The sequence below is a fragment of the Myxocyprinus asiaticus genome, chromosome 11 (assembly GCF_019703515.2).
Source record: "Myxocyprinus asiaticus isolate MX2 ecotype Aquarium Trade chromosome 11, UBuf_Myxa_2, whole genome shotgun sequence".
Lineage (NCBI taxonomy): Eukaryota > Metazoa > Chordata > Actinopteri > Cypriniformes > Catostomidae > Myxocyprinus > Myxocyprinus asiaticus.
This window is the reverse complement of record NC_059354.1, coordinates 28947266-28959454: the sequence shown is the minus strand read 5'-3', so window position 1 is coordinate 28959454 and position 12189 is coordinate 28947266. Positions and strand designations below refer to the sequence as shown.

General features: G+C 36.8%; 1 protein-coding gene across 2 annotated transcripts in view; it reads left to right on the top strand.

Annotated features, from left to right (window-relative positions):
* LOC127448109 (syntaxin-binding protein 5-like) overlaps positions 1–12189 on the top strand; it is a 228013-nt gene that overhangs the window by 180346 nt on the left and 35478 nt on the right. For both annotated transcript variants that reach the window (XR_007898457.1, XM_051710407.1), the window contains exons 17-19: positions 114–239; positions 2226–2377; positions 6605–6670. Coding sequence is in view for 1 of the 2 variants with exons in the window: in XM_051710407.1 (XP_051566367.1) it covers positions 114–239; positions 2226–2377; positions 6605–6670 (344 nt within the window). In the remaining variant the exon portion in view is untranslated. The remainder of the gene's footprint in view (positions 1–113; positions 240–2225; positions 2378–6604; positions 6671–12189) is intronic.

Sequence of the window (12189 nt, the reverse complement as noted above, 5' to 3'; positions counted from 1 at the left end):
AGACATAGTTAGCTTGCTCACTAAATAACAGAATTTATTAAATTTCTTTAGGCTATAGAAAGTTTGTTGAATTGCATATCACATGAAATTAACTTTAAAAATTTGCCTCTCAGGGTTAAAGATCGTATGATTCGAATGCCTCCTGGATACCAGGCGGAGCTTGTGGTTCAGTTACTGTGGATTGATGGAGAACCGCCACAACAAATCACCAGCCTGGATTTAAACTCCGCCTATGGCCTGTAAGTGGCCCCTTCTCTTTTATGTCATCAATTTGATTTAATCAATAAAATCTTCACGCTTTACATTTGCATTGTAATCTTTCATTGTTTACATTGTATCTTTTTATCTTCTCTAATATTCTGTTATCTACTTTCCCTCACAAAATACCATGGTACTACCATAAAAATGTACCAAGTGTTTTTAATGGACTACAAAAAATATTTTTAGTACCCTACAGCACCATTGTAAATGGTAATCAAACAGTAGCATGATGTACTTCAAAGTACCATAGACTACTATCAGTTACCATCATTGAACCATGGTACTGCCATGGTATTTTTTTATGAATTAATGTCTCTTCCTCTCGTTTATAAAATTGTGCCTCTCTTGTTTATTTGAACCTAGTTCCATCATCAAAATCCCAGACTCATGTTTCCAACTATTAATATTTCAGCTCACTGGGTGTTTAATATTGTTGACTGAAGTGGTGGAAGTGAGACAATGAATTGGCCTCCACTGGAATCTTGCACTTGCTGTCACCCTGATACCTAACTCAGTAAAGCATTATTATGAGAGCAAAGGTTGTCATGGTGAAGTCTGGCTACAATGGGCAAAAAGACTTTGAATTCAGTCCACCAGTTTAAATGTCACTGCACTAAAATTCCATTCAAACTGTGTTCCACAAAACCAGAGACACACAGCTAGCCTAGATACTGATTGTTAGGCAGTTTTGTTGCTGTTTTGTCCACCTCGTGCAAATGACCATTACCTGGTCAAACCCAAGTGCATTTTATTTTTAAACAAAATACTAAAAATATGAAGAAGAAGATAATCTCAAAACCCCAAAGGCAGAACTCACCAAACAAAACCAAAAGATCAAACAATGCAAGACAGAGAACATATATATAATAATTACACAGGGGCTAATGCCTAATGAGACTAATTGGCAAGAAACGTCTAGGGTGCTTCTCATTTCCAAATTGTGCATCCTCGTTTCCTCACTCCTCCGTCCTCGCGCCTGTGACCCAGAAACTGAAAAAGTCCACCATAATGAAGGCCGTATCAATTCTCGAAATCTACTGCAAGGAGGTGAGGATCGAGGACTGAGGAAGCTTACCGAGGATGCTTAAGCAAGGAAGCACAGGAGCATCCATTGCGGAAAACTTTTTGGTCAAAGCACCTGACGCACGCATAAATTGTCCTCCCCTTTCACATCTGGTACGATAGTTTTAATTCAGGTTTCACCTTTGCAGTTTAAATAAACCATAATTGTCACATACTTCAACAGTGCATCTTGAATTATTTGGATTTATTATGAATATCTTAATAAATAAAGTTTCAATAACATAATGGCAAGCACGCCGAGGTACTGCAGCTGCGCAAAAACATGCTCTGAAGTCACAGTTGAGTGAGCAAAGATTTTCCATTTTACAAAAACTTGCATCAATTCCTCCGTCCTCGTTTCCATTCCTTCCATCCTTTCCTTGTTTCATAAGAGGTTGGAGCTAGGAAACGAGGAAAGGAAGCAAGGAAAGGAAATGAGGATGCACAATTTAAGAAATGAGAAGCAACCCTAGACACAATCATGGAAGGTGTAGGTTAAAAAAGTATGACACTGACTCAAAACAACTTAAAAGTCAAACTTCTGCTAGACAGTGTTCCTAGTTAAGTCATTTAAAAATTTAATAAAATACTTCCTTTTTGCAAATGAAAACATGACTCATGATACTTGTATTAGTAAATTCAGTTCTTATATCACATTCAGTTTCAACTTGAAATCTCTTAAAATATTAGTAGGTATTATTCAGTAGCCTCTTAACTTTAGGATGGGCATGTCCCTGCCATCGATACCCAAATCTACACCCATGACTGAGCTATAATATTAGTTGTGACTGACACTTTTGTAATGAAATGTCATTGTGAATGATCAATGATTTGTGTGTGTGTGTGTGTGTGTGTGTGTGTGTGTGTGTGTGTGTGTGTGTGTGTGTGTGTGTGTTTTACAGGTTGGCTTTTGGTAATTGCAATGGTTTAGCAGTAGTGGACTACCTGCAGAAAACCGTTCTGCTGTGTATGAGCACTCTTGACCTTTATGGATCTGCAGACCCTTTCCAACGGCTAACACGCTCTCCACGCAAGAATCGGCAGTCCACATCAGGTACACATAAATATACTCTATCCTGCAGTAATTCAAATAGTCTGTTTCTCTGTAACAAAGCTATGTAATAAACATCAGCTGTAAACACACATCGCAACAATGGTACTGCCTTTAACTGCCTTTTACATGGACTGTCTTTAATTCCTGTCCTTGCCTGTAAATTTCTTGTTCATTTTACACACACAAAAACAGATACACGTTTACTTGGCTGTCTAAATGAGGACATGCAGTATCATAGACTTTTTTGTTGTTGTTTATATATATATATATATATATATATATATATATATATATATATATATATATATATATATATATATATATATATATATACATACATAAAATTGTATCATAAATACTATAGACTAACCTTAACCTAAACCCTAACACACACTCACAATCCCTCTCTTTAACTGCATGGGACAGACTGCATTCATTGTTGCCTTCATTGCATGTCAACCGTTGTGTCGCTGTTCTACTGTTGGTCTTTGCTTGAGCACGACTCCTATCAGAGAACATAGCGAAACCTGCAATATGGACTCTCTGTTACTAAATCAGCACAGATCTCACTGCACCTGCTCTCCTCTCCTCTCTCCTCCTACCCTACTACTCATGCTCACATACTCACATGGACGTGCCGGAGAAAGGAGATGTCAAAGTAAAAGAGCTGGAGAGGAAGATGTGTTTTCATAGAGTTTCATCAAATGTGAGCCGCAGGGAGGCAGCCATGCTGGCTCCTCACTTCAAAGCAGTCACTCAGGCAGCCATATCTTTAGAAACCGAGCAGCTTTGAGCTGATATGGAGATGCAGAGGTGGGCAGATAGGTTGTTCAATGTGGTCTTCGAGTGATTTTGATCCATAGCTTATGTAAGTCCTCAAAAAAAAAAGAGAGATAGATCATCTTAACGCTCACCCACACAGACAGGTCTCACTCTGATACAAAAGACAGTGAGCGACAGAACTACCCTTTCTTTTTGATTAGTGGTGCTGCAATTTAGACTGTGTCTACCATGTTAAGTGAGAGCTGCTTGTTTTAATCGATGAAGCTAAAGAGGCATTCATAAGGTGCATTGTCATTGGGGGTGGACTGGGAAGAGAAATCAGCCCTGGATTTTACATATAAACCAGCCCAAAAGTTGTTGAGATGTTGGGGGGGGCATATCGCGGCGCAGTTTTGTGGCCTTCTTCAGCCAGTCGTGGCCCGTTTGGCATAACGCGGCAGCCCATTTCAGCTTATTGCCACCCGTTCAGCCCTGTTTCATGGCCAGTTCTCCCTATGGCCAGTCCGCCCTTGATTGTCATCATCAGGCTGAACATTTCCGAGAATGGTGAGTATCGGTTCTAGTAGCATTTCCATTAGAACACAGTTTTGTACGGTACGATTACAAACCGTTCACAAAGATTTCTTAGCACGGTTAGCGACCACCAATGGTAGTGTAACCTCTCTTGATGGACATCTGCTAGATACTGTGTTCAAGTGTAGCTAATGTGGACAATCAAATCAATCAAATCAAATCAAATCACTTTATTGTCACACAGCCATATACACAAGTGCAATGGTGTGTGAAATTCTTGGGTGCAGTTCTGATCAACATAGCAGTCGTGACAGTGATGAGACAGTACCAATTTACAATAACATCAAATTAACACAACACAATTTAAAAATCTGTTATACACATAATTACACACAATATACAAATAATAACATACACTGTACAGTATACAATATGCACTATATATATATACACATTATTCAATAAAAATAAAAAATAAAAATATATAAAAAAGTACTGTGAGCAATTTCATGGTACTGTGAGCAATTTCACTGCTCTGAATGATTTGTCTCTGCCCACATACAGGGATTTATTAAAAGAATGATTCCTAGAGAAACATGTCAAAAATCATGGGCATTACTTCTCATTTGTGGTTAGACCACTTCTTATCCTATTTCTATGGGTCAAACATTTAATATCTGTGGCTAGTTGTGCTGCCCACCAATCACGTTTGAGCATCCAGCTGTAGGAACGCACAATAAAATCAGCAATAAAAACGCTGTCAGTGTGAATTCACAGTTTTTTGTCATGGCGCTTGCTGTCAGTGTAGACAGGGTGTCAGTCTGCAAAATGTATCTGTGCCTTGTACTCATACAAATATACACATATACTGTATATGCTGTTTTAGATAGACACATACCTTTATGAGAGGGGACATTTTTTGTTTTGTTTCATTTTGTTCATAAAATTTCTGTGACAAAATTGTTTTGACAGAATCAAAATGTTTAATTTTATTTCTGTTAATCTTTGTTTTCTTCCTTGTTTTCATTGTTTTTGGTAGAAAGGAAATAATAGTTAAGGTTTGTTTTCTTGTTTCTTTAATTTTTTCCCCCACTACACTGGGTCCTGCTCGGATCATGGCCACATGCGTTTAGTCACTCTGAGCCTGTTTTGTTTTTTCTCTCCTCTCCTCCTCTTCTCCTCCCTCGCTCCTTATCTCCTCTTGTGGGTGGCGGTGCTGGGGCATGGGGGCACTGTTGCAGACATTTGCATGCGTGGCCTGTCTAACTTTTATTCTGATTCAAAGAAAAGGATCCGTACTTCCTACCAGAGTAAGTCACATCTCCAGTGTAGGGGCAACACAACAGCAACGAGGCAAAGCAGAGACAATGGGATGTCATTTATAAAAAAAATTATTTCTATTGTTTTGCCAAAGATTATAAAGTTAGAATTAACATAACACAATCCTCCCAGTATGAGATGTTAATATTGAAATTACTATAATTAATTTGTTTCAAAATGCCTGGACATCTAAACATCCAGTCTTAATCTTTGGTTGTCTCCTTGCTAAGTGTTTTTATTGTTTTGTGCCAAAGGTTCAGACATGATCAGATGTTCCCACACTGTATAAAAGAAAAGTAAAACAAAATACAAATGCTGTACAATGCTGGTTTCCAGCATTCCAAGTTTTATGGAAAAATAAATAAAACTATACATAAAATATACTAATCAAAGTCTTTTTTTTAATGATTTAAAAAGAGCATCTTTTCAAAAAGCATTTGAAACGGACTTTTTTACATCAATTTAACTTTCAGTATAAGTGAATGCAAGTAAATATACATTTAATCAGTGTGCCCTAAAATTTCTGTATCTTATACAAAAACATGATTCTACCCTGAACATGATTGAAGCTGATGGATTTATCATATGTTTGTGAAGATGAGGCTTGCATTGCATTTATCTCCGTGATTATAATATTTCAGTGTAAAGTTATTGTCATTACATGCATCATTTAGCAAGATCTCCTAATCTTCTGCTTTTCAGAAGGACTTCAGTTCTTTAGCTTTCACACAGACATTCACACACTCCTGAAGTGAATGATATTGCTGCAGTGCAGGCCTTCATGTTCACATTTGTACCGCCGTGCCTTGAGTAATATAAAAAGTAAGTTTTTTTTATTTTTGTTTGTTTGTTTCCTCTCTATCCTGCATACACTCACTCACATGCATGGAATTTTGGTGGTTTTGGTGCACATCTTGATTTTGGATCTAATGTACACTTAATGCTGAAGTTACTTTAGCATTAGAATATCTTATAGCAATGCACCGGATTTGTTCACAGCAAACAGAAGTAAAATAACCAGAACATGGATAACAATGTATACGATTAAATGGTTCTAGTTTCTTAAGTGCGCAAAGCGCAGTGCTACACGCTAGGACCGTGCGCTACATCTTATAAACTTTTCACGAGAGCGCTAATTCTAAGTGCAATTTTCGTGCTAGCCCAAAGCACAAGTGGACGTGGGTGGGAGTGTTTGTGCTACCTGTGGGTATATGCGTACAAACTAAACTGTGGGTGTATTGTATGGTAATGAAGTGCTGCAAAGCACAATTTGCTATTTTCCTGAGAAATAGGTCATTACGCTAAGACATTTCAAAAGCAGGTCTGTTTTCAGTGCAAAGTCTAAATTAATTTCCTACATTTGCAGTTCTTGGTGATTCCACCAGCAAGGGTGCTTAGTGCTAGCTCTCTTAAAATAGGGCCCATAATATGTTAAGAACATGTGGGCAAAAAATTCATCTTTCTTTATTGCTCCAGGATCATGATGGTGCCCCAGACCACATTGTTTGTTCCGGTGGTTTGATGCATGCAAATATGTTTGGTGGTAATTGAAGACAATAATTATTTTAATCTGCCTACTCTTACTGTGCTTTTCATGTTCTTCCATGGTAGGCCTTACGGAGCTTTCTGATAATCAGGTGTCTTTGGACCTAGAGAGGAGCAAATCACCCACCTCTGGTAACCACACCCACTCACGAACACACCTTTCTTAGACACACCCTTCCCTGGCTATTCCTACATTAAACAACCACAGCCTCATTTCCCAATAACGATCGATCTTAGCGGTTAAGAGTGTTTTCTACTAGCGATTTTATGAACGTTCGATATCTTTTACATGCATTTCCCAAACCAAGACTTAACATGAACGTGCGAGGACACGCTTAAAGTGCTACTTAAGAGTGTCACTGTCTGTGTGACAGTGCTAAAATTTGAACGTTTAGTACTGCTTGTCATTGTAACTTCATTATATTATTATCTGTAACTTTATAAACATTTGTAAATTACCATGTTGGAAATGTTTAAAGATATTTTCTTAAATTTCAATCTAATTAACTACATGATTAAATATTGTTTTACAATCTTGAACGATTTTTTTTTTCATATACACAAACACTTTTTCCATAATCAGGTGTGCACTTGTAACATTTAATTTTCACAAATTGCTCTTTGGGTCGATATGAAAGCTTCCTGGATCAATGAAGACAGCGGATGCCCTGTGTATGATCCTGCTAATGACAAGCATTCATTTAATATAACGAGGTTCACCAGGTTGCGGAGCGCAAAATACGGAGACGTGTGGAAAATGTGCTTTAGGGACATTCTCCAATAAAGCGGAGGTCTGCTATTTACTTCCAAAAGTGATAATGCTAACCGCAATGCTGCACAACATGTGTGATTCTACACGTGTGGTGCAGGCGAGAGCGCCCTTGGGTGTCAGAGAGGAAAAGGAGACAAGGATGATGAGCCAATATTCGGGTGTTTTTAATTCTAGGCAGCAAGTCATTGACTTATTTTCTCCTCTGTCTTATTTTATACAGTTGTCAGCAACAATCATGACACAAACAATGTTATATGTTTCCTAATTAATCTGTTCACCATTTACATAGACTATCTATTTTTATTTTATTTATTTATTTATTTATTTATTGCATTTATTAATTAATATTATTAGCCTTTTCTATGAAAATAAAAATAAATAAACAGGTATCGTGATATTAAAGTCTCAAAATAAAGTGTAGCTATAGGTATTTAAATTGTATTAAGTGTAACTTCGCGATTCTCCACATAAGTCTGTGTCCTTACGATGCTCTTAATGCTGTACAATTACTCCAGAGCACTCATAAATCTACAAGCATTTTCAAGTACTACTTAAGTTACAATGGCTTTGGGAAATGGGACGCAAAACTAAGATGAATCTTAAGATGGATTTTATGATCTACTTAGGCTTACAATGCTTTTGGGAAACACAGCCAACACCTATTCATGACCACGCCTGCTTCAAATAGCCACAGCAATTACAGGTCACACCTCTGATTGTTAACACCTAAATCTGATTGGTCACATATACCTCTTATTTCCACACCCACTCATGACCAACCCTTTCTGAGATAGCCACACCCATGACTGGTCATGCATACACGACATGTACCCAGACCCACTCATGACCACTCTCACCACTGACACCACACATCTTTATTTACTGAAAAGAAGGGATGGGATGATATGGTTATCTCATGATTCGGTTCAATTTATGATATGAGGTTCAAGATTCAGTATAATCTCGATTCAATATTATAACAATTAAATTACAAAATGTGAACATTTTAATATATATATACAGTTGTGCTCAAAAGTTTGTATACCCTGGCAGAAATTGTGAAATTTTGAAAATATGACTGATCATGCAAACAAACAGTCTTTTATTTAAGAATAGTGATCATATGAAGCCATTTATTATCACATAGTTGTTTGGTTCCTTTTTAAATCATAATGATAACAGAAATCACCCAAATGGCCCTGATCAAAAGTTTACATACCCTTGAATGTTTGGCCTTGTTACAGACACACGACGTGACACACACAGGTTTAAATGGAAATTAAATATTAATTTCCCACACCTGTGGCTTTTTAAATTGCAATTAGTGCCTGTGTATAAATAGTCAATGAGTTTGTTAGCTCTCACATGGATGCACTGAGCAGGCTAGATACTGAGCCATGGGGAGCAGAAAAGAACGGTCAAAAGACCTGCGTAACAAGGTAATGGAACTTTATAAAGATGGAAAAGGATATAATAAGATACCCAAAGCCTTGAAAATGCCAGTCAGTACTGTTCAATCATTTATTAAGAAGTGGAAAATTCGGGGATCTCTTGATGCCAAGCAAAGGTCAGGTAGACCAAGAAAGATTTCATCCACAACTGCCAGAAGAATTGATCGGGACACAAAGAAAACCCACAGGTAACCTCAGAAGAAATACAGGCTGCTCTGGAAAAAGACAGTGTGGTTGTTTCAAGGAGCACAACACAACGATACTTGAACAAAAATGAGCTGCATGGTCAAGTTGCCAGAAAGAAGCCTTTACTGTGCCAATGCCACAAAAAATCCCGGTTACAATATGCCCGACAATACCTTGACACGCCTCACAGCTTCTGGCACACTGTAATTTGGAGTGACGAGACCAAAATAGAGCTTTATGGTCACAACAATAAGCGCTATGTTTGGAGAGGGGTCAACAAGGCCTATAGTGAAAAGAATACTATCCCCACTGTGAAGCATGATGGTGGCTCACTGATGTTTTGGGGGTGTATGAGCTCTAAAGGCACGGGGAATCTTGTGAAAATTGATGGCAAGATGAATGCAGCATGTTATCAGAAAATACTGGCAGACAATTTGCATTCTTCTGCACGAAAGCTGCACATGGGATACTCTTGGACTATCCAGCACGACAATGACCCTAACACAAGGCCAAGTTGACCCTCAAGTGGTTACAGCAGAAAAAGGTGAAGGTTCTGGAGAGACCATCACAGTCTCCTGACCTTGATATCATCGAGCCACTCTGGGGAGATCTCAAACGTGCGGTTCATGCAAGACGACCAAAGACTTTGCATGACCTGGAGGCATTTTGCCAAGACAAATGGGCAGCTATACCACCTGCAAGAATTTGGGTCTCATAGACAACTATTACAAAAGACTGCACGCTGTCATTGATGCTAAAGGGGGCAATACACAGTATTAAGAACTAAGGGTATGAAGGCTTTTGAACAGGGGTCATTTCATTTTTTTCTTTGTTGCCATGTTTTGTTTTATGATTGTGCCATTCTGTTATAACCTACAGTTGAATATGAATCCCATAAGAAATAAAAGAAATGTGTTTTGCTTAATCACTCATGTTTTCTTTAAAAATGGTACATATATTACCAATTCTCCAAGGGTATGCAAACTTTTGAGCACAACTGTATATATATAGAGAGAGAGAGAGAGAGAGAAAGAGAGAGAGAGAGAGAGAGAGAGAGAGAGAGAGAGAGAGCAAAATGAACATTATAATTTTCTATTCACTATAAGAATAGATCACAAACAAATAAGCCTTCAAAAATAGTGGGCTACATTCAAGGTGATCAGGTGCAGAACAAGCAATAGAGTTGAAAAGAACCTGTCCTGAACAAGTAAGTTAAAGTGTAATTAATTTTTTTAATAATTTGTTTGTCATCATTATTATAATTACATTTTAACTTCTTAAAATTATATATAAAAAAATTCTATCAGTTAATATAAAATCATGAAATGATATATATATATATATATATATATATATATATATATATATATATATATATATATATATATATATATATATATATATATATATATATATAAACTGTTTGAAATAGTATCCTATTATAAATGATATCATTGATTTTATATTCATTTTTATACCAAGCGCTAAAATGGTACTGTCACTTTAAGAGTTCAACGTGAATCACACACAGCTGTTCCTTTTTAATTAATGAGAGAGGTCTCCCTCTTTATCTGTGAAGTTTTATTAAAATTAATAGTTCTATTACTTTTTTATCCAGCTGTAAAGAACAGAAAGGTTATTAAAAGGCATTATTCAATGAAAGTGGAGTGCGGGATCTCAACTTTGATTGACATATTAATTACACGGAAGAAATGTTGTTTTAATCTCAAGCACTTTTCAACAAAACAAGGCGATTTTCCAGGTATTCCAGTTCTCAAATTTCTAAAAGTTAAATTCAAGCACTTTAAGCACTTCAAGGACCTTGTGCAAACCCTGTAAACAGTGTAGAAAAAAGCGCAGAGGGGGTCAAATCAAACGATAGAGTGATTATGATGTTTGACAGGTCATTTATTTTATGCTCACATAGACAAAAAAACAATGTTGCAAATTTCAAAATGTCGAGTTGTGCCGCGATATGGTCAGAGGTGGGTAGAGTAGCCAAAAACTGTACTCAAATAAAAGTACAATTACTTTAAAAAAAGAATTACTCAAGTAGAAGTAAAAGTACTAACATAATTACTTGAGTAAGAGTAAGAAAGTATCCAATTAAAAGAGTACTCAAATAGTGAGTAACTCGTTACTTTCACATATTACATAATAGATGTTAACTCCCCTATATTCCATTACATAATACACATTTAACATGTATTACAGAATTATTATTATTATTAATGGAAATTCTGTCGTCACTCACCATCATGTCGTTCCAACCCTGTATTACTTTCTTTCTTCCATGCAACACGAAGTAGATATTAGACAGAATGTTTGCCTGAGTCATTATTTACTTTCAGTTTTTTTCTATATATTTTGAAAGTGAATGGTGACAGAGACTGTCAGTCCCTAACATTCTGTCTAACATCTTTTGTGTTCCACAGAATACAAAGCATCACACTGGTTTGGAACAACATGAGGGTAGGGAAATTATGACAGAATATTAAATTATGGCTGAGCTATCACTTTAAAGAGTTAGTTTACCCAAAATTGAAAATTCTCTCATCATTTACTCACCCTCATGCCATCCCAGATGTGTATGACTTCCTTTCTTCTGCAGAACACAAATTAAGATTTTTAGAAGAATATTAGCTCTGTAGGCAAAAATTGTGATGCTCCAAAAAGCACATAAAGGCAGCATAAAAGCAATCCATAAGACTCCAGTGGTTAAATCCATATCTTCAGAAGTGATATGATAGGTGTGGGTGAGAAGCAGATCAATATTTGTCATTTTTTGCTAGACAGCAGGGGGCGATATGCAGAAAAGAATTGAATCACCAAAAACACAAGAAGAAGAATGTGAAAGGGATCTGTTTCTCTGTTTCTCATCCACACCTATCACATCGCTTCTGAAGATATTGATTTAACCACTGGAGTCTTATGGATTACTTTTATGCTGACTTATGTGATTTTGTTTAGCTTTAAAATGTTGCCACCCATTCACTTGCATTGTATGGACCAAAAGAGCTGAAAAATTCTTCTAAAAATCTTCATTTGAGTTCAGCAGATGAAAGAAAGACATACACATCTGGGGTGGCATGAGTGTGAGTAAATAATGAGAATTGTAATTTTTGGGTGAACTAACCCTTTAAGAGCTCTTGTCAGATCTGGATGAATTTGTCAATAAGAGAGCTATATAGGAAATAGTGAATGAGTGAACGATTTCAGACACAGCCAGTTTCTCTTTGCCA